The 22114-nt window shown below is 54.3% G+C and overlaps 1 protein-coding gene across 1 annotated transcript in view; it reads right to left on the bottom strand.

The window, feature by feature from the left end:
• Nucleotides 1-22114, bottom strand: part of DNAH1 (dynein axonemal heavy chain 1) — a 184833-nt gene that overhangs the window by 38227 nt on the left and 124492 nt on the right. The window contains exons 61-67 of the mRNA XM_078877706.1: nucleotides 13868-13993; nucleotides 13518-13637; nucleotides 10145-10294; nucleotides 5894-6057; nucleotides 4991-5216; nucleotides 3954-4149; nucleotides 2695-2852 (exon numbers count right to left, since the gene is read on the bottom strand). Of these exons, the coding sequence (XP_078733832.1) occupies nucleotides 2695-2852; nucleotides 3954-4149; nucleotides 4991-5216; nucleotides 5894-6057; nucleotides 10145-10294; nucleotides 13518-13637; nucleotides 13868-13993 (1140 nt within the window). The remainder of the gene's footprint in view (nucleotides 1-2694; nucleotides 2853-3953; nucleotides 4150-4990; nucleotides 5217-5893; nucleotides 6058-10144; nucleotides 10295-13517; nucleotides 13638-13867; nucleotides 13994-22114) is intronic.

The raw sequence follows: 22114 nt of genomic DNA on the forward strand, positions 1-22114 counted from the left end.
AGAGAGACACTGAGAGAGACAGAGACACTGAGAGAGAGAGAGAGACACTGAGAGAGAGACACTGAGAGAGAGAAACACTGAGAGAGAGAGACACAGGGAGAGAGAGACACTGAGAGAGAGAAAGAGACACGGAGAGAGAGAGACACTGAGAGAGACACTGAGAGAGAGAGAGACACTGAGAGAGACACACAGAGAAAGAGAGAGACACGGAGAGACACGGAGAGAGCCCGGAGCTCTCCCCAGGCTCGCTCCGGGAGCCACAGCGGGGCCGGGTTGGGGAGCACAGTGGGGGGAACGGGCCCCCCAGAGAGCAGGAACCTCCACTCATCCTGCAGAGAGACACGGGGAGAGAAACACAGGGAGAGAGAGACACGGAGAGAGAGACACTGAAAGAGAGAGACACTGAGAAAGAGAGACACTGAGAGAGAGAGAGACACTGAGAGAGAGAGACACGGAGAGAGCCTGGAGCTCTCCCCAGACTCGCTCCGGGAGCCACAGTGGAGCCGGGTTGGGGGGCACAGTGGGGGGCACGGGCCCCCCAGAGAGCAGGAACCTCCACTCATCCTGCAAAGAGACACACGGGGAGAGAGAGACACTGAGAGAGAGAGAGAGACACTGAGAGAGAGAGAGACACTGAGAGAGAGAGAGACACTGAGAGAGACACAGAGAGAGAGACACTGAGAGAGACACTGAGAGAGACACTGAGAGAGACACTGAGAGAGAGACACTGAGAGAGAGAGAGACACGGGGAGAGACAGAGAGAGACAGAGAGAGAGAGACAGGGAGAGAGAGACACTGAGAGAGAGATAGAGAGAGAAACACTGAGAGACAGAGAGAGACACAAATAGAGAGACAGAGAAAGAGAGACACTGAGAGAGAGAGACACTGAGAGAGACACAGAGAGAGAGAGACACAAGGAGAGAGAGACAAAGAGAGAGACACTGAGACAGAGAGACACAGACAGAGAGACACTGCAGCCGGGTCGGCTAAGTTTTTTTTACGGGGGGGGGGGGGGGGGGTGATGTTGAGGAGTGGAGTGCTGACGTCAGGTCACACTCGCCTCGGGGGAATGCCGTCAGGGTAAAGTGACATCATGGCCCACGGAGTATTTGAGGGGAGACCCGTGACGTGGACGGGGTCTTCGCCGAGAGTCAAAGGAGTGAGTGGTTAGGAAGTAGGGGGCTCTGGGATAGAGGGTGGAGAGCCAGGCTAAGGGGCTGCTTTACCCGGCTGGCCAAGTTGGATGAACCCTCGGTCAGCGCTGTGGGAAGAGCCCGATAGCCTGGTGGGGTGTAGGGAACTCCCAGTACCCTTCCCCTGGGGAGATTAGTTAATAACCGTTGTGTTAACCCCTTCCCCCGAGTTAGGCGTAAGCCCTGAATAAACAGTTTGGCGTCAGCCCCTACACGACCGACTTCAGCGTCCTTTTCTACCACGCAACACATGGAGAGAGAGAGACACTGCTAGAGAGACACGGAGAGAAACACTGAGAGAGAGACAGAGATGGAGACACTGGGAGACCGAGAGAGACACACACACAGAGAGAGACACTGAGAGAGAGAGAGACAAAGAGAGAGAGACACACAGAGAGATACGCAGAGAGATATACACACCACTCACCACCCACCACCCCACCACTCACCACCCCACCACCCACCACTCACCACTCACCACCCCACCACTCACCACCCACCACCCCACCACTCACCACTCACCACCCCACCACTCACCTCCCCACCACTCACCACCCCACCATTCACCACCCCCCACCACTCACCACCCCACCACTCACCACCCTACCACTCACCACTCACCACCCCACCACTCACCACCCACCACTCACCACTCACCACCCCACCACTCACCACCCACCACCCCACCACTCACCACTCACCACCCCACCACTCACCTCCCCACCACTCACCACCCCACCACTCACCACCCCCCACCACTCACCACCCCACCACTCACCACCCCACCACTCACCACCCCACCACTCACCACTCACCACCCCACCACTCACCACCCACCACCCCACCACTCACCACTCACCACCCCACCACTCACCACCCACCACCCCACCACTCACCACCCCACCACTCACCACCCCACCACTCACCACTCACCACCCCACCACTCACCACCCCACCACTCACCACCCCACCAATCACCACCCCACCACTCACCACTCACCACCCCACCACTCACCACCCACCACCCCACCACTCACCACCCCACCACTCACCACCCCACCACTCACCACTCACCACCCCACCACTCACCACCCCACCACTCACCACCCCCCACCACTCACCACCCCACCCCACCACTCACCACTCACCCCTCACCACCCACCACCCACCACTCACCACCCCTCACCCCTCACCCCTCACCACCCACCACTCACCACCCCTCCCCCCTCACCCGTCACTCACCGGGTCCACCCCACCACTCACCACCCACCACCCCACCACTCACCACTCACCACCACTCACCACTCACCACCACTCACCACCCACTACCTAACCACTCACCACCCCACCACTCACCACTCACCACCCACCACCCCACCACTCACCACTCACCACCACTCACCACCCCACCACTCACCACCCACCACTCCACCACTCACCACCACTCACCCATCACCACTCACCACCCCACCCCACCCCTCACCCCTCACCCCCCACTCACCGGGTCCACCCCAGCGTCCCGCTCCGTGTTGAGAATCCGCGAACAGATGAGGAAGGAGAAGAGGAGTCGGTGCCTCTCGAAGAGGCCGCGGCAGACGCAGCGATAGAGAGCCAGCGTCAGGTGAGCCACAGTGGCTCCCACACGGAGCTCCACCGAGTCTGAGTGGAGAGAGAGCCAGCGTCAGGTGAGCCACAGTGGCTCCCACACGGAGCTCCACCGAGTCTGAGTGGAGAGAGAGCCAGCGTCAGGTGAGCCACAGTGGCTCCCACACGGAGCTCCACCGAGTCTGAGTGGAGAGAGAGAGCCAGCGTCAGGTGAGGCACGGTGGCTCCCACACGGAGCTCCACCGAGTCTGAGTGGAGAGAGAGCCAGCGTCAGGTGAGCCACAGTGGCTCCCACACGGAGCTCCACTGAGTCTGAGTGGAGAGAGAGAGCCAGCGTCAGGTGAGGCACGGTGGCTCCCACACGGAGCTCCACCGAGTCTGAGTGGAGGGAGAGCCAGCGTCAGGTGAGCCACAGTGGCTCCCACACGGAGCTCCACCGAGTCTGAGTGGAGAGAGAGAGCCAGCGTCAGGTGAGGCACGGTGGCACCCACACGGAGCTCCACCGAGTCTGAGTGGAGGGAGAGCCAGCGTCAGGTGAGCCACAGTGGCTCCCACATGGAGCTCCACCGAGTCTGGGTGGAGGGAGAGAGCACTCAGTTCTCCACCACTCCACCACCACTCCACCACCACTCCACCACTCCACCACTCCACCACCACTCCACCACGACCAATCCACCACCACCACTCCACCACCACTCTACTTACCAGCCTGTGGTGTGGAGGCGATGGCGCTGCTGAAGATACCCAGGTACCAGCCGAGTGAGTGCTGGTACCACCACTCCACCACTCCACCACCACTCCACTACCACCACCACTCCACCACCACTTCACCACCACTCCACCACCACCACTCCACCACTCCACCACCACTCCACCACCACTCCACCACCACCACTCCACCACCACACCACCACCACTCTACTCACCAGCCTGTAGTGTGGAGGCGATGGCGCTGCTGAAGATGCCCAGTCTACCACTCCACCACTCCACCACCACCACTCCACCACCACTCCACCACGACTCCACCAACACTCTACTTACCAGCCTGTGATGTGGAGGCGATGGCGCTGCTGAAGATGCCCAGTCTACCACTCCACCACCACTCCACCACTCCACCACCACTCCACCACTCCACCACTCCACCACTCTACTTACCAGCCTGTGGTGTGGAGGCGATGGCGCTGCTGAAGATGCCCAGGTACCAGCCGAGCGAGTGCTGATACATGGACTCGACGGCGGCGAGCGCCGTCGTGCAGAAGAACAGCAGCTGGCCCCGCTGGGCCACGGGCAGGTAGCGGGCACGGGCACAGTCCAGCTCCAGCTCCGTAGCCTCCGCACGCACCACCTTAGCCTACACACGGGGAGAGGGGGGCGGTGGTAGTGGTGGTGGTAGTAGTAGTGGTAGTGGTAAGGGTAGTGGTAGTCGTAGTGGTGGTAGTGGTGGTGGTGGTAGTAGTGGTGGTAGTGGTAGTAGTGGTAGTAGTGGTGGTAGTAGTGGTAGTGGTGGTAGTGATAGTGGTGGTAGTAGTAGTAGTGGTAGTGGTGGTAGTGGTAGTGGTGGTAGTGGTATGGGTATTAGTAGTGGTAGTGGTGGTAGTGGTGGTGGTAGTAGTGGTGGTAGTGGTAGTGGTAGGGGCAGTGGTAGAGGTAGTAGTGATTATAGTTGTAGTAGTAGTTCCGAGCCAGCCAACACGGCACCTGTATCTCTGCGGCCTTGCCCTTGGCGGGTAGTGGTAGTGGTTGGCAGTGGTGGTAGTGGTGGTAGTGATAAAAGTAGTGGTAGTAGTAGTAGCACACTACTGAGCCAGCCAGCACGTCACCTGAATCTCTGCGGCCTTGCCCTTGGCGGGTAGTGGTGGTAGTGGTGGTAGTGGTGGTAGTGGTAGTGGTGGTAGTGGTGGTAGTGGTAGTGGTGGTAGTAGTGGTAGTAGTAGTGGTGGTAGTGGTAGAGGTAGTAGTGATAGAAGTAGTGGTAGTAGTAGTGCTGAGCCAGCCAACACGTCATCTGTATCTCTGCGGCCTTGCCCTTGGCGGCTAGTGGTGGTAGTGGTGGTAGTGGTAGGGGCAGTGGTAGTGGTAGAGGTAGTAGTGGTAGTGGTGGTAGGGGCAGTGGTAGAGGTAGTAGTAGTAATTATAGTTGTAGTAGTAGTGCTGAGCCAGCAAGTATACTGCTGAGCCAGCCACCACAGCACCTGTATCTCTGCGGCCTTGCCCTTGGCGGCGTGCAGTGCGGCGATGAGCTCCACGTCGTCGACGGGGTCCCCCTGGGCGGCGCTCAGCCTGCGCAGGATCTCCTCCTCCAGCCCACGCAGCTCGTGACCCATGGCGGCGCTGGAGGCCGTCAGCTGGGCACGGGCCTCCTCCAGGTCGGGACGCTCCACCGCCACCACGCGGCACAGCAGCTGGTCCTCTAGACCGCTGGGGGGGGTGGGGGTGGAGGGGTGAGTGGGTGGGTGGGTGGGTGAGTGAGTGGGTGAGTGGGTGGGTGGGTGAGTGAGTGGTGAGTGGGTGAGTGGGTGAGCGGGGGGTGAGGGTGGAGGGGAGAAGAGAGTGGGTGGGTGGGTGAGTGAGTGGGAGAGTGGGAGAGTGGGTGGATGGGTGGGTGGGTGAGTGAGTGGGAGAGTGGGAAAGTGGGTGGGTGGGTGGGTGAGTGAGTGGGTGAGTGTGTAAATGAGTGAGTGAGTGGGTGAGTGAGCGAGTGAGTGGGTGAGTGAGTGAGTGGGTGAGTGGGTGAGTGAGTGGGTGAGTGGGTGAGTGAGTGAGTGAGTGAGTGGGTGAGTGAGTGAGTGAGTGAGTTGGTGAGTGATTGAGTGAGTGAGTGGGAGAGTGGGTGGGTGGAGGGGAGAAGAGAGTGGGTGGGTGGGTGAGTGAGTGGGAGAGTAAGTGAGTGAATGGGATAGTGGGAGAGTGAATGGGTGGGTGAGTGGGTGAGCGGGGGGTGAGGGTGGAGGGGTGAGGGGAGAAGAGAGTGGGTGGGTGGGTGAGTGGGTGAGTGGGTGAGTGGGTGAGTGAGTGTGTGTGTCTATGTGTGTGTCTGTGTGTGTGTCTGTGTGTGTCTGTGTGTGTCTGTGTGTGTGTCTGTGCGTGTGTGTCACCTGGGTGAGAGGGTGAAGTTAAGCAGGGTGACCTTGGCCGCGACCTCGTCGCTGTAGTGCGGGTTGGGCAGGGCGGTGCACAGGAAGAGTCTGAAGTGGTCGTGGTAGGGCACCAGCGCGTCGCCCACGCGGATCACCACGCCACCACCCGGCAGCGAGAACGTCTGCACACGCAGCGACACGCAGAGACACACGCAGAGACACGCAGAGACATGCAGAGACACGGATATGTAGAGACAGGCAGAGACATGCAGAGACATGCAGAGACACGGATACACAACGACACGCAGAGACACGCAGAGACACGCAGAGACACAGAGACACGGATACACAACAACATGCAGAGACACGCAGAGACACAGAGATACGGATACACAAAGACACGCAGAGACACAGGGACACGCAGAGACACAGGGACATGCAGAGACACGCACACACACAGACATGCAGGGACACGCAGAGACACAGAGACACGCAGATACACGGATACACAACGACACGCAGAGACACACAGAGACACAGAGACACGCAGATACACGTCACACAACGACACGCAGAGATACGCACATGCAGAGACACGCAGAGACACGGATACACAGAGACACGCAGGGATACACAGATATACAGATACACAGAGACACGCACACGCAGAGACACGGACACACAAAAAAATGCATGCACAGAGACACGGATAGACAAAGACACGGATACCCAGAAACACAGAGACATGCAGAGACACAGAGTGTGAGTCAGTGCTAGTCAGTGCTAGTTAGTGATGGTGCTAGTTAGTGATAGTGGTAGACAGTGCTAGTTAGTGCTAGTTATAGTGCTAGTTGGTGATAGTCATAGTGCTAGTTGGTGATAGTATAGTGCTAGTTGGTGCTAGTTGGTGCTAGTATAGTGCTAGTTTAGGTGCTAGTTATAGTGCTAGTTGGTGATAGTTATAGTTAGTGCTAGTTATAGTGCTAGTTAGTGCTAGTTGATAGTGATAGTTCTAGTGTGCTAGTTGGATAGTTGGCAGGGTCCAGTTGCTCCCCCACGTGATCACCAGGCAGGGCAGTTAGTGCTAGTGTTAGTGCTAGTTAGTGAGCTAGTGTTAGTGTTAGCTAGTGTTAGTGCTAGTGTTAGTGCTAGTGTAGTGCTAGTTAGTGCTAGTGTAGTGCTAGTGTTAGTGCTAGTGTTAGTGCTAGTGTTAGTGCTAGTTAGTGCTAGTTAGTGCTAGTGTTAGTGCTAGTGCTAGTTTTAGTGCTAGTGTTAGTGCTAGTTAGTGCTAGTGTTAGTGCTAGTTAGGCTAGTGTTAGTGCTAGTTAGTGTTAGTGCTAGTTAGTGCTAGTGTTAGTGCTAGTTAGTGCTAGTGTTAGTGCTAGTTAGTGCTAGTTAGTGCTAGTTAGTGCTAGTGTTAGTGCTAGTTAGTGCTAGTGTTAGTGCTAGTTAGTGGTGTTAGTGCTAGTAGTGCTAGTGTTAGTGCTAGTTAGTGCTAGTGTTAGTGCTAGTTTAGTGCTAGTGTTAGTGCTAGTTAGTGCTAGTGTTAGTGCTAGTTGCTAGTAGTGCTAGTTAGTGCTAGTTAGTGCTTAGGCTAGTTTAGTGCTAGTTAGTGCTAGTGTTAGTGCTAGTTAGTGCTAGTGTTAGTGCTAGTTAGTGCTAGTGTTAGTGCTAGTTAGTGCTAGTGTTAGTGCTAGTTAGTGCTAGTGTTAGTGCTAGTTAGTGCTAGTGTTAGTGCTAGTTAGTGCTAGTGTTAGTGCTAGTTAGTGCTAGTGTTAGTGCTAGTTAGTGCTAGTGTTAGTGCTAGTTAGTGCTAGTGTTAGTGCTAGTTAGTGCTAGTGTTAGTGCTAGTTAGTGCTAGTGTTAGTGCTAGTTAGTGCTAGTGTTAGTGCTAGTTAGTGCTAGTGTTAGTGCTAGTTAGTGCTAGTGTTAGTGCTAGTTAGTGCTAGTGTTAGTGCTAGTTAGTGCTAGTGTTAGTGCTAGTTAGTGCTAGTGTTAGTGCTAGTTAGTGCTAGTGTTAGTGCTAGTTAGTGCTAGTGTTAGTGCTAGTTAGTGCTAGTGTTAGTGCTAGTTAGTGCTAGTGTTAGTGCTAGTTAGTGCTAGTGTTAGTGCTAGTTAGTGCTAGTGTTAGTGCTAGTTAGTGCTAGTGTTAGTGCTAGTTAGTGCTAGTGTTAGTGCTAGTGTTAGTGCTAGTGTTAGTGCTAGTGTTAGTGCTAGTGTTAGTGCTAGTGTTAGTGCTAGTTAGTGCTAGTGTTAGTGCTAGTGTTAGTGCTAATGTTAGTGCTAGTGTTAGTGCTAGTTAGTGCTAGTGTTAGTGCTAGTGTTAGTGCTAGTGTTAGTGCTAGTTAGTGCTAGTGTTAGTGCTAGTTAGTGCTAGTGTTAGTGCTAGTTAGTGCTAGTGTTAGTGCTAGTGTTAGTGCTAGTTAGTGCTAGTGTTAGTGCTAGTTAGTGCTAGTGTTAGTGCTAGTGTTAGTGCTAGTTAGTGCTAGTGTTAGTGCTAGTTAGTGCTAGTGTTAGTGCTAGTTAGTGCTAGTTAGTGCTAGTGTTAGTGCTAGTTAGTGCTAGTGTTAGTGCTAGTTAGTGCTAGTGTTAGTGCTAGTTAGTGCTAGTGTTAGTGCTAGTTAGTGCTAGTGTTAGTGCTAGTTAGTGCTAGTGTTAGTGCTAGTTAGTGCTAGTGTTAGTGCTAGTTAGTGCTAGTGTTAGTGCTAGTTAGTGCTAGTGTTAGTGCTAGTGTTAGTGCTAGTGTTAGTGCTAGTTAGTGCTAGTGTTAGTGCTAGTTAGTGCTAGTGTTAGTGCTAGTTAGTGCTAGTGTTAGTGCTAGTTAGTGCTAGTGTTAGTGCTAGTTTAGTGCTAGTGTTAGTGCTAGTTAGTGCTAGTGTTAGTGCTAGTTAGTGCTAGTGTTAGTGCTAGTTAGTGCTAGTGTTAGTGCTAGTTTAGTGCTAGTGTTAGTGCTAGTTAGTGCTAGTGTTAGTGCTAGTTAGTGCTAGTGTTAGTGCTAGTTAGTGCTAGTGTTAGTGCTAGTTAGTGCTAGTGTTAGTGCTAGTGTTAGTGCTAGTTAGTGCTAGTGTTAGTGCTAGTGTTAGTGCTAGTTAGTGCTAGTGTTAGTGCTAGTTAGTGCTAGTTAGTGCTAGTTAGTGCTAGTGTTAGTGCTAGTTAGTGCTAGTTAGTGCTAGTTTAGTGCTAGTGTTAGTGCTAGTTAGTGCTAGTGTTAGTGCTAGTTAGTGCTAGTGTTAGTGCTAGTTAGTGCTAGTGTTAGTGCTAGTTAGTGCTAGTGTTAGTGCTAGTTAGTGCTAGTGTTAGTGCTAGTTAGTGCTAGTGTTAGTGCTAGTTAGTGCTAGTGTTAGTGCTAGTTAGTGCTAGTTAGTGCTAGTTAGTGCTAGTGTTAGTGCTAGTGTTAGTGCTAGTTAGTGCTAGTTAGTGCTAGTGTTAGTGCTAGTTAGTGCTAGTTAGTGCTAGTGTTAGTGCTAGTGTTAGTGCTAGTTAGTGCTAGTTAGTGCTAGTGTAGTGCTAGTGTTAGTGCTAGTAGTGCTAGTGGTTAGTGCTAGTTAGGGTGCTAGTGTTAGTGTAGTTAGTGCTAGTTAGTGCTAGTGTTAGTGCTAGTGTTAGTGCTAGTTAGTGCTAGTGTTAGTGCTAGTTAGTGCTAGTGTAGTGCTAGTTAGTGCTAGTTAGTGCTAGTTAGTGCTAGTTAGTGCTAGTTAGTGCTAGTGTTAGTGCTAGTGTTAGTGCTAGTTAGTGCTTAGTGTTAGTGAAAGATAGTACGCTATAGTGTTAGTGCTAGTGTTAGTAGCTAGTTAGTGTAGTGTTAGTGCTAGTTAGTGCTAGTTAGTGCTAGTGTTAGTTCTAGTTAGTGCTAGTCATTGCTAGTGTAGTGCTAGTTAGTGCTAGTTAGTGCTAGTGTTAGTGCTAGTTAGTGCTAGTTAGTGCTAGTGTTAGTGCTAGTTAGTGCTAGTTAGTGCTAGTTAGTGCTAATGTTAGTGCTAGTTAGTGCTAGTGTTAGTGCTAGTTAGTGCTAGTTAGTGCTAGTTAGTGCTAGTGTTAGTGCTAGTTAGTGCTAATGTTAGTGCTAGTTAGTGCTAGTGTTAGTGCTAGTTAGTGCTAGTTAGTGCTAATGTTAGTGCTAGTTAGTGCTAATGTTAGTGCTAGTTAGTGCTAGTTAGTGCTAGTGTTAGTGCTAGTGTTAGTGCTAGTTAGTGCTAGTGTTAGTGCTAGTTAGTGCTAGTGTTAGTGCTAGTTAGTGCTAGTGTTAGTGCTGGTTATAGTGCTAGTTACCTGTCTGAGTAGGATGGGGTCTAGGGCAGGGTCCAGCTGCTCCCCCACGTGATCCACCAGGCAGGGCTTGCCGAAGCGAACCGCCGTCTCGACGCTGCGCAGGAAGTCGCGGTCAGACAACTTGAGCACCACGAGGCCCTGGTCACTCTCCTGGTGGGACAGACACACAGACACACACACAGACACACAGATAGAGAGAGAGAGACAGAGAGAGATAGATAGACACAGAGAGAGACACAGAGACAGAGAGAGAGACACTGAGAGAGAGAGACACAGAGAGAGACACAGAGACACACACATAGACACAGAGATAGAGAGAGACACAGAGACACACACAGACACAGAGATAGAGAGAGAGACAGAGACACAGAGACAGAGAGAGAGAGACAGAGAGAGAGACACAGAGACACACAGATAGAGAGAGACACAGAGAGAGAGACACAGAGATAGAGAGACAGAGAGACAGAGAGAGAGAGAGAGACAGAGAGAGATACAGAGACACAGAGAGACAGAGACACAGACAGAGAGACAAACAGAGAGACAGAGACACAGACAGAGATACAGAGACACAGAGAGACAGAGACACGCAGGAAGTCTCGATCAGACAACTTGAGCACCACGAGACCCTGGTCACTCTCCTGGTGAGAAACACACACAGACACACACAGATAGATAGACACAGAGAGAGAGATATAGAGAGAGACAGAGAGACAGAGAGACACAGCGATAGACACAAAGACATAGAGACAGGGACAAACAGAGAGATACAGAGAGACAGAGAGAGACACACAGAGAGAGAAAGCGAGCGAGAGACAGAGATACAGAGAGAGACACGCAGAGACAGAGAGACAGATATGGAGAGACACAGCGATAGACACAAAGACACAGAGAGACAGAGAGAGACACACAGAGAGACACACAGAGAGAGACAGCGAGCGAGAGACAGAGAGACAGAGAGAGACACAGAGTAGTGGTTTTCTTAGTGGTGGTGGCTGTCGTGGCTGCAGTTGTGGTTATAGTGGTGGTGGTTGTGGTGGTTGTGGTGGTGGTGGCTGTGGTGGTTGTGGTGGTAGTGGTTGCGGTGGTTGTAGTTGTGGTTGTGGTGGTGGTTGTGGTGGTGGTTGTGGTGGTGGCAGTGCCATGGTGGGAGGGCAAATTTCGATAGGCCATTCCCCTCATGGCGGCTGTAGCCACCACAGCGACCAAAGGGCGCTCTGGACGGGTGGGAGCAGCTGGTAACCCCTCCACCTTCAACTAATTACCGCTAAACCGAGAAAAAAACATTCGAAATAAGCTTGTGCCGGAGGCCCCAGGGGGACAGGCGTCTATGACGTCTCCTGGCTAAACCCCATTGGGCTGAACCAGGAGACTGAATCCTGACCCTCGGGGTTCCTCCAGAAACAAGAAAAAGCCACTTCGTGTGGCCACGTGGAATGTTCGAACGCTCACTGCGGAGGAGAGGCTGCCACTCCTCTGTCGGGAGCTGGACCGGTACCACCTGGATCTCTGTGGTATTCAGGAGGTCCGGTTGACCGGCTCCGGCTCCTGCCACCATGAGGGGTGGACAGTCCTCTACTCGGGGCAGGAGACTGCCAAACCACAGGGAGGATGCCCTGGTGGTCGTCCTGTCCAAGAAGGGGGACCGCACAGACTGTAACAACTACAGGGGCATCTCACTCCTCAGTGTGCCGGGTAAGGTCCTGGCAAGGATTATTCAACATCGCCTTGCCAAGCACGCTGAGGAGATGCTTGCGGAGCCCCAATGCTGTTTCAGGAAAGGGCGGTCCTGCACAGATGCCATATTTTCTGTCCATCTGCTACAGCAGAGGTGTAGAGAATTCCAACAAGACCTACATCTCAGCTTTATTGACCTGGTCAAGGCCTATGATACCATCAGTAGGCCTGGGCTCTGGGTTGTTCTTCGTGCTTTCGGAGTGCCTGACCCTCTGCTCACGATCATTAAGAACCTTCATGATGGTGAGCGGGCGCGGGTAAAACTACGTGGCCGGGCGTCAGAGGCATTCCCTGTTCACCTTGGGGTGCGACAGGGATGTCCTTTGGCTCCCACATTATTTAACATCTATTTCGACCACGTAGTTCGTGAAGCTTTCGATGGCTGGAATTTCCATCTGGTACAGATACAATGGGAGGTTGATCGATGCCCGGGTGCGGTCAAGGGATGGCTCCCTATTGGTCAACCATGTTTTGTATGCCGATGATCTGGTAATACGCTGCTTACTCAGAGGAGAAGTTGGAGGCACAGCTGCTGAACCTGGAGCTTGCCACTAAGAGGTGGGTCCTTACCATCAACCCCACCAAAACTAAGCACCTACCTGCCTGGGTATTTTGTACCACCAGACACTCCACCCCCACAACTCCAAACTGGTGATGGGGCAGTTGTGGAGAGAGTGGAGAGTTTCCCATATCTGGGCAGTGTGCTCATGACCAGCTCCGGTTTGACAGCAGAGGTCTCACTCCGAATCAGTCGAGCGGATTTATCTTTTCATCAGTTGCGTAACACTGTGTGAAAGTTACCTGGTCTGTCGCTTATTCCCTCCCTTCTCTACGCTTGCGAAACGTGAATCCCCCTAATGGAACATCTTCCCCGGCCTGCCTATGATCCATCCTGGGTTTAACCAGGATGGGTTGTGTGAGGAGTTCACAAATCCTTGAAAGATCTGAATAAAGTCCCATCGGTGAGCTCCTCCGGCAGGCAAGGCTGCGTTGGCTGGGTCATATAGCCCGCATGCCCAGCCACCGCATGCCTAAACAGCTTTTGTTTGGCCGGATAGAGGGTGCTAAATGGGCACGGCACGGGCTGGAGAAGAGATGGAGTGATGTGGTACAGGAGGATGTGGAGCTGAGTGGACTTGCCAATGACTGGTACCAGCGGTGTCAAGATCGGCCTCTGTGGAGGAGGCTCGTGAAGGACGCTACTGGGCAGTTAGAGGCAGTCTCCCTCCAACAACAAACACAGCAAGTTGGCACAGGTGGTGCATCAGTCAGTCGTCTCAGTCATCTCAGTCAGTCGACCCGTGGCACATTGCTGGGTCTGCCCCGTGACCTCCTGCCGGCGGGCGTTCGACACTTCACGTGGCCTCAAGGTGCACTTGGCCTGGCACAAGCGTCGTGGTGATGTCACCCCCACTTAGTGGCGAATGGCGGTTGTTGTTGTTGATTGTGGTGGTGGTGGTTGTGATTGTGGTGGTAGTTGTGGTGGTGGTGGTGGTGGTTGCGGTGGTGGTGGTTGCGGTGGTGGTTGTGGTGGTGGTGGTTGTGGTGGTTGTGATTGTGGTGGTGGTTGTGGTGATGGTTGTGGTGGTAGTTGTGGTGGTGGTGGTGGTGGTGGTGGTGGTTGTGGTTGTGCTCTCACCTTGTTCTTGATCCAGCGGTTGGCCTGACCCTGCGGGTCGATGAAGAGCGGCCAGCGACGAGAGTGCTGCACAATCACCGAGTTCTCCACGGAGAGCTGGTCACGTGGTAACCCTGACATCTACATAGACACAGAGACACATACATAGTGAGATAGAGAGACACAGAGACAGAGAGAGACACAGAGACACAGAGACACAGAGACAGAGAGATAGACAGAAAGCTGGTTACGCGGTAACCCCGACATCTACAGACACACACACAGAGACACACACATAGTGAGATAGAGAGATAGACGGAGCGGAGCGGAGGGGAGGGTGGAGAGTGCAGTGGAGTGGGCAGTCGAGGCACCTGTGCAGAGCGGATGTTGATTTGGTCTCCCAGCAGAGTGACGAAGCTGCAGTTGGGGCTGTGCGGCACTCCCAGATCCGTCATCATGGCCAGCCACTCGGCCGTGAGAGATGCCCGGTACTCTGCCTGTGAGAGAGATATACAGAGAGAGAGAGACAGAGACAGAGAGACACAGAGAGACAGAGAGACAGTGAGAGAGACAGTGAGAGAGATAGACAGAGAGACAGAGAGACACAGAGAGACACAGAGAGAGACACAGTGAGAGAGATAGACAGCCACTCGGCCGTGAGAGATGCCCGGTACTCTGCCTGTGAGAGAGATAGACAGAGAGAGAGAGACAGTGAGAGACATTGAGAGAGATAGACAGAGAGAGAGAGAGAGACAGAGAGACAGAGAGACACAGAGAGAGAGAGACAGAGAGACACAGAGAGAGAGAGAGACAGTGAGAGAGATATACAGGGAGAGAGACAAAGAGAGACAGAGAGAGACATTTAGACAGAGAGACAGAGAGAGATATACAGAGAGAGACAGAGAGACAGAGAGAGACACAGAGAGAGACAGTGAGAGAGATATACAGAGAGAGAGAGAGACAGAGAGACAGAGAGACACAGAGAGACAGAGAGATAAATTGAGAGAGACACACACAGAGACAGAGAGAGAGAAAGACAGAGAGACAGAGACAGAGAAAGAGACACAGAAAAGGGACAGAGAAATAACCACGCTCTCTCTCTCTGTCCCTCTTCATGTCTCTCTCTATCTCACTCTCTCTCCATCTGTCTCTCTCACTGCATGCTGGGAAGAGGGTGTATCTCCCCATGCTCCAAGCGTTCCATTACCGGCTAGTGAGGGCCTAGTTTTTCATCTGCATCCTAGCTAGAGGCCGACCGAAACTGAATTTCTGGTTTCAGCCGAAATTATTCATTTATGTATAATGCCACGCCATGCTACGATAGAGGTTCCTCTCTCGCTCCTCACTCTCCAACAACACGGACTGTTCTGCTTTCCGCCACCAGAGATCAAGGTGGAAGATGTGATGACCGCCGCTGGACAGCGTGTGTGGAAAACAAACGTAATCGCATGAACCGTGGCGATGTGCTCATCCTCACCAATGTGGAGATGGTGGTGCGTGTCATCGCCATGGGGCTGACCTTCCAGGGGGACATATTGTGCAATGCACCACGTCTCTCTCCTCCCCCGCGCAAAAAGTGCTCATCTCCAACGCCCCACCATTCCTCAAAACTGCCGACCCACAACGAGACCCTGAGCGGTTCGGCAGAGCTGTGTCCCGCATCACCATGCTGCCCTTGCGCTGACGGGACCCAGCACTGGCACGCGGCTTGTCGTTTCAGCGACAAACCTTTATGATCTTCTTGGTTCTTTCGGTAAAGTCACGTGACTTTAATAAAAGAATAAAAATAAAACATAATAAAATATTATTTTATTATGTTTTATTATTAAAATATTATTCTATTATGTTAAATTTTATTATTTTACTATTTCCCTTCTACGTGACTTTACCGAAAGAACCAAGAAGATGAATCCCTGCAGTCACGAAAGCTTTAAATTGAAATTTAAACCTTTATGACTTTAAACGCCAACAGCACGGAACTTAACGTTGATGTTTAAGTACACAACGGAGGGCTACGCCGACACCGTGTACGCGCCCACCACGTTGCCGCGCTGCTACGTGTGCGGTGGCTTGGGCCATGCCGCCCGGGCAAACTGCACGGGCAAACCAAAACAAAAAAATACGCAGCCTGCACCAAACGTCACGCAGCAACAGCAGCTGCAGCGCCAGCAGCTGCCGCAGCAGCCTCAGCAGTGCCGGCAGAAGCAGCAGCAGCAACATCAACAGCAGCAGCAGCATTAACCTGCTCGGGGACAGTAAAATCGTTCCCTCCGGGTTTTCCGATCGCCACCTGGTCTCTGCGCTGCTGCGAATTCCCAGAGCGGAGCAGCACAGCGCCTACTGGAGACTCAACGTGCAGCTGCTTGAGGACGGCGATTTCAAGAAAACCTTCAAAACCTTTTGGGCTCAATGGCCGCCTGCCAAAAGCCGTTTCAGCTCCCACCAGCTATGGTGGGACAACCCAAAGGTGCTGGTCACAGGGTTCTCTGTCAGCAGTTCATGAGGCAGCATGCCGCGCCAAGAACGAGTTGGGGCACCAACTGCAGAACGAGCTGCTGGCGCTAGAGGCGGAGCTGAGCTCATCCGACGGCATGCAGCAGGGAGAGACGCTAGTGGAGAAGCAGCGGCTTTTCAGGTCCATCACGGACGAGCAGACACATCGTGCTTTTGTGTGCAGAGAGATGCAGCACCTGTCGCAGATGGACTCTTCTTTCGCTTAAACAAAACACCGGCCAACACCACTAAACTTTCAAGTTTGCGAACCCCGGATGGACAAACGGCCACATCTGAGAGCGAGATCGCCAAGACCGCCAGAGATTTCTATTCGCAACTTTTCGCCGCCGAAACCAAACACGACGAGTCTGTCCAGGAGCTACTGGACGGGGGACCTACTTCAGGAATCCCGAACGGGATCGTCTGGACAGCCCCATCACCCAGCAGCAGGAGCTCCTCACCGCTGTAATAAGGGACTTCGCCGACACACTGCTGGGTCTCCGTCTCTCTTTATTCCCGTTGACGCTCGCGCTCTGCTGGTCCCGACAGCGGACTGGCTGCTCCTCGCGCGCGCCCCGCACGCGCTCTCCCATCAGTCGCTCCGCTCCCCCGCTCCCGCACACCGCTGGCCGACGGTGTGCTCGAAGCTCCTCCAGCCACGTGGCTGATGACGCGGATCCCCTCCGGCCACCCAACGTGGTCCAGCTTCGTGACTCCACCAACTGCCCCGGAGCCCTTCCGGGATCCCACCTATATTCCCTTCACCACGTGACCCTGTCTCCTCCCTCTCACCATGCACTTCACTGAACCTTCCAGATCCGGCCTCCGCATAGCGCCTTGCTGGCTCCGCCTTTAGGTTCCGCCCCTGCTCACCTCGCATCCGATTGGACCCGAGGTGAGCGGCGGACCTTCACATATGCCCCCATACTGGGCCCCGCCCCCCAATACCCTGGGCCGTATGATTGGCCCAGAACCGAGCAGCGAACCCCGCTTACGCTCGTATTACACCGCTGTGGAAGGGCTCGCAGCTGGTAAAGACCCAGGGATTGACGGCCTGCCGGAGAGCCTGCAGAAGGGGGAACTCCCACAGAGCTGCAGGAGAGCGGTGGTCTCCCTGCTACCCAAGATGGGGACCTGCGCCTCTTCGAGAACTGGCGACCCGTGTCCCTCTTGTGCGCCGACGACAAAATCTTCTCCAAGTTGCTGGCAAACCGCCTCAAGACGGCGCTGGGTCAGCTGATCCTGCCGGAACAGTCCTAGTGCATTCCAGGCTGGTGCATATACGACAACATGCCCCTGAAGAGCACTCCAAACACGGCGCTCTACACGTGCCGTGTCAAGGCGCTGCATTACCGGGACCTGGCTGACCAACCGGACACAAAATGGAAAGAAGATGTATTTCCCCTCATTGTGGCCGCTCCCCAGTGGAAACAAACGTACAAGTCCCCCATAGCCAAACGCTGGGGTGACCTCCAGTGGAGATTGGCACACTGCACGTTGCCATCGGCCGTGTGGCTCAGCCGAATCTCGCCAGGGGTAACAGACTTGTGCATTTCCCGCCAGGGAGGATCTGCCCCACCAGTACTTACACTGCCAGCGGCTCAAACCGAATGTTCCTCCTGTTGAGGAACATCTTCAGGAAACTGGGGGTACCCTTCTACAACAGCAGCAGCTTCGTATATGGGGTGCTGCCTTACCTGGCTAACAAGCGCCGTGACCTCGCCAACTTTGCCTGTGCTCAAGCGAAGATGGCGGTGTACAGAACGAGGAAGAAGATGCTGGAAGGTGACACTGACGGCCGCTCTGTGGAGCTTCCAGTGTTCAGGGGCCTGCTTAAGGCGCGGCTCCGACTGGAGCACGCCATGTACCACACACATGTCGGTGATGTGCAGCGCGTCTTCTTCGAACGCTGGGGATCCGGACAAGCCCCTCTCTGTACCAGCGTGGATGGCACCCTCGTGGTGTTCACCTTCTGAAGCGCTCGCTCGTCACCGTGGCGTGCGCCATGACCACCACAACCACGTGACTTTTCTTTTGTATTGTGCGCGGTGCTTTCAGCGCCACAGCGCGTGGATTTGTAGTGTTTGTTTTCTTTTGTTTGCTGGTGACTGTGTATTTCATATTGAAATCGCCTCCAGTGCTTTTGCTTCTGGCGGCAATAAAAGTTGTTTAAAAGTCTCTGTCCGCGTCTCTCTCACTCTCTCTCACTCTATCTCACTCTCTATCTCACTCTCTATCTCTCTCTGCCTCTCTCTCTCTGCCTCTCTCTGTGCGTGTCTCTCTCTACCTCACTCTCTACCTCACTCTCTCTCACTCTATCTCACTATCTCACTCTCTATCTCTCTCTATCTCACTCTCTATCTCTCTCTGCCTCTCTCTCTCTCGCCACCGTTGGGTGCGGTCGTGTTCACCTGGAGCTCCTGCCCTAGCGTTGGTGTGAACGGAGGCCTGGGCACAGGTGTGAGCCTGGCTCGGCCTAGAGTGAGAGTTTATATACGGTTTTTCTTCTAGCATCCTTCCTTTTTGGCGACCTTTTTTCTTTCTCCCTTAAAAAAGGAAAAGAACCTTTAATTATACGCCCTTCCCTTTGTAGTGGTTTTCTTTTATTTCTTTCCTTTATTGCGGCTTGAGGCCACAGCCGTTTTTTTTCTTTTGTGCACGATGGAGCACCGCCTGGGACTGGAAGGTCTCACAAAGCGGAATGGCTTCATTGTCTTCCCGCCGCCAACAACGACTGCGGAGGCTGTAGCGGAGGTGGTGGCTGAGATCGTCGGCTACCCCAACGTGTGGGCAGCCCAACGTCAGGACCACGGTGTGGTGGTATACGTGGCAAGGGAGGAGATGGTGGACGGCGTAGTGGCGACCGGTATTGTCATGGGTGAACAACTGCTTCAGTGCACCCCTCTCGCGACACCGGCCATCAGGGTGCTCCTCTCCGGAGCCCCCCCTTTCCTCCCCGGTGCGGCCCTGAAGAAGGATCTGGAGCGCTTTGGGACAGTGGTGTCCAACGTTACGATGGTGCCACTGCGGACGAAGAACCCGCGCCTGGCGCATGTCAAATCCCTGCAGCGCCAGGTGTACGTAATTCCAAAAGATGGCAAGTCAGAAATAGAACTGACGATGAAGTACGCTATCGATGGGCACACCTATATAGTTTTTGCCTCGTCGGTAGCCCTGAGATGTTTCGGGTGCGGTGGAGCGGGGCACACCCGCAAGAACTGCCCGAAGGAAAAAAAGCAGCAGCAAACGCAACAACAACAGCAACAACAGCCACCACAGCAACAGCAGCAGCAGCAGCAGCCGCCACAGCAGCAGCCAAAGCAACAGGAGCAGCAGACGCCGCAGCAACAGCAGCACCAACAACAACAACAGGACAAACAGGAACAGCAGCAACAGCAGGTACAGCGAGAACAGATGCCGCCGCCGCCGCCGCTGCCATCGCCGACGCAGCGGCAGCGACAACGGCAGCAACAGCAGCAACAGCAACAACCGCAACAGCAGCAGCAGCAGCAACAACAGCAACAGCAGCGGATCCACCTGCCTGGAGACGCCACGAGCAGCACGCACGGAATAGATGGTGAGGACGACGGTGAAATGGATTTCACCGTCGTGGAAAGCAGGAAAAGGAGGAGGGCCATGCGGAATGCTGCGGCCCAAGGGGGAGGTGGTGGCACCCGCCCGAAGCGGGCAGCAGCAGCAGCAGGGGCAAAATTCACGACCACGGAAGAGGAAAGTGGCAGTGGCACCGTCAACGCCAGCAGTTGTGACGAAAGTGACAGCTGCGATGAGGTAGTAACGCAAGGTGGTCGTGAGCCTGATGCGCAGACATCGAAGGAGGAGAGCAGAGGGAGCGCTGTCTCGCACGGGGAAGACGTGACTCCCCCCCCCCCACCTAGTGGAGTACAGGTGGAAGACGGGGAGGACACTCTACCTACACCTGAGAGTGTCGCGGGGCAACCCACCACGGCCGGACCCCACACGGTCGCGGAGGGGGCCGTGATCGGTGAGGGAAAGGACCGCGATGACGATGACACGGCGAGTGAAAGAAGTTATTCCGAAGTGGTGGCGGAGCGGGTGTATGCCCCCCAGGACATCCTCCTCTACCTCAGGGAAAACTTCAGGCAATGGAACCAGTGCCCTGAACTGGCCTTCCCCGACCTGGAGAAGTTTAAGAAGGCTGCCCGCCAGATACTGAAGAAACCGTCGCTTCACGGCTTTAACTCCGGTGAGGTACATCGGCTGCGGGCACTGCGGACGAAACTGGGGAAGCGGAGCTCCCTCTCCCAGGAGCGGACTCCCGTGACACCGCAAGAAGAAGGGAATGAAGAAAACCAATGATGGCCTCCAGCATTAAAATCCTGAGTGTTAACGGCAACGGAGTGAGAGACAGAGAAAGATGGCATCGCGTTTGTCTACTGCTAGAGGAAAACAAAGCAGACATCGCGATGATACAAGAAACGCATCTTGACGCCACCCTATGTGCCCGACGGCAGCCCCTGATAAGTGCCCCTTCCTTCTTCAGCAATGGGGACGGGAATCGGGCAGGGGTAGCCTTCTTGTTCGGAAGAAGATTCACCCCGGAGAAGGTAGTCTTCAGGGAGATTCTTAAGGCGCACCTGATCTCGGTGGACTTTGTAGTTAATGACACCAGATTCAGATGCTTCAATGTCTACGCCCCATGTAAGAGCAAAGAGAGGAAGGTTTTCTTCACTGACACGCTGCACACCGCGTTGGAGGCGAGCAGGGCTGACGGGGTCGTTGCGGTCGCGGGCGGAGATTGGAACTGCACCCTGGATCCGGCGCTCGACCGCAGCGGCCCCGAGCCGCACCCCGAATCGGCGAGACCACTCGCGAGGACGCTACAACAATTCCGCCTCGCCGACGCGTGGAGGCTGCAACATCCGACGAAACGGCAATACACGTGGTGCCGCGGCTCTCCTCAAGGCAGGGTGAGCCTCGCTAGGTTGGATCGCATCTACATAAATAAGGAAAACACGACTCTCCTCGGTGAATGCCGGATAAGACCGACAGGCATATCGGATCACCATCTAATTACAGCTTTATTACGGGTGCCCGGGGAGCGCCGTCGCTGCCCTTATTGGCGGATGGATGTGACCCAGCTGGACGAGCAAGAGTTCAAGACGGCGATCAGGGCGTGTTGGTCGCATTTGGAAAAGGATGAGGACCCCTCCATCCCCGCCCCACAGCGGTGGGAAGCCGTCAAGGCGCAGGTGAGGGCTCTCTCTGTACAGCTTGCGGGCCATCGCGCTGTTGCGAGGCACGATGCACTGCGACGCCTGGAAGAGGAACTGCTCCAGCTGGAAACGGATACAGGGTCCAGCGGGGTAGCGCAGAGAGACGTGGATCTGGCGCCGCTGCTGCTCGAAAGACAGAAACTTTTTAGGGCTGTGACCGATCAGCGGATGCACGCATCCTATGTGGAAAAGAGGATGCGGCATCTAGAACAGATGGACTCGCCCTCCAAATATTTCTTTCGCCTTCAGAACAACAACAGCAACAAGAACAGCAGCAACAATACAATCACAAGTCTGCTGACTGAAGAGGGCAAAACAACAACCTCCGAGGAGGAAATCAGGCTGACGGCCACACGGTTCTTCTCACGCTTGCTGAAAAGCGGAACCACACAACCAGGAGCAGCCGATCTCCTCCTAGAAGGAAGTCCCACCCTGGAGGAGGAGGAGAGAGAAAAACTGGAAGGCCCCATAACCATGGAGGAGCTGCGGGCTGCGATGGCAGGGCTCCCCAGGGGGAAATCTCCAGGCATCGACGGTCTCCCAGTAGAGTTCTACGAGGCCTTTTGGGATCTAATCGGCCCCTGCCTGCTGGAGGTGCTGGCGGCGAGCCTGCGAGAAGGACGGCTGCCAGTCAGCTGCAGGCGGGCAGTGGTAGTACTGCTACCAAAGAAAGGAGACCCGCGCAAGATAGAGAACTGGCGGCCGGTGTCCCTCCTGTGCACGGACTATAAAATAATCGCTAAGGCGATAGCCAACCGTCTAAAGACCGTGGCAGGCCGCGTCATCGGCAAGGACCAGACTTACTGCATTCCCGGCCGCACCATTCATGACAGCATTGGTGCGGTCCGTGATGCCATATCCTTGGCCGAA

This window comes from Lampetra fluviatilis, chromosome 48, assembly GCF_964198595.1.
Source record: "Lampetra fluviatilis chromosome 48, kcLamFluv1.1, whole genome shotgun sequence".
Classification (NCBI taxonomy): domain Eukaryota; kingdom Metazoa; phylum Chordata; class Hyperoartia; order Petromyzontiformes; family Petromyzontidae; genus Lampetra; species Lampetra fluviatilis.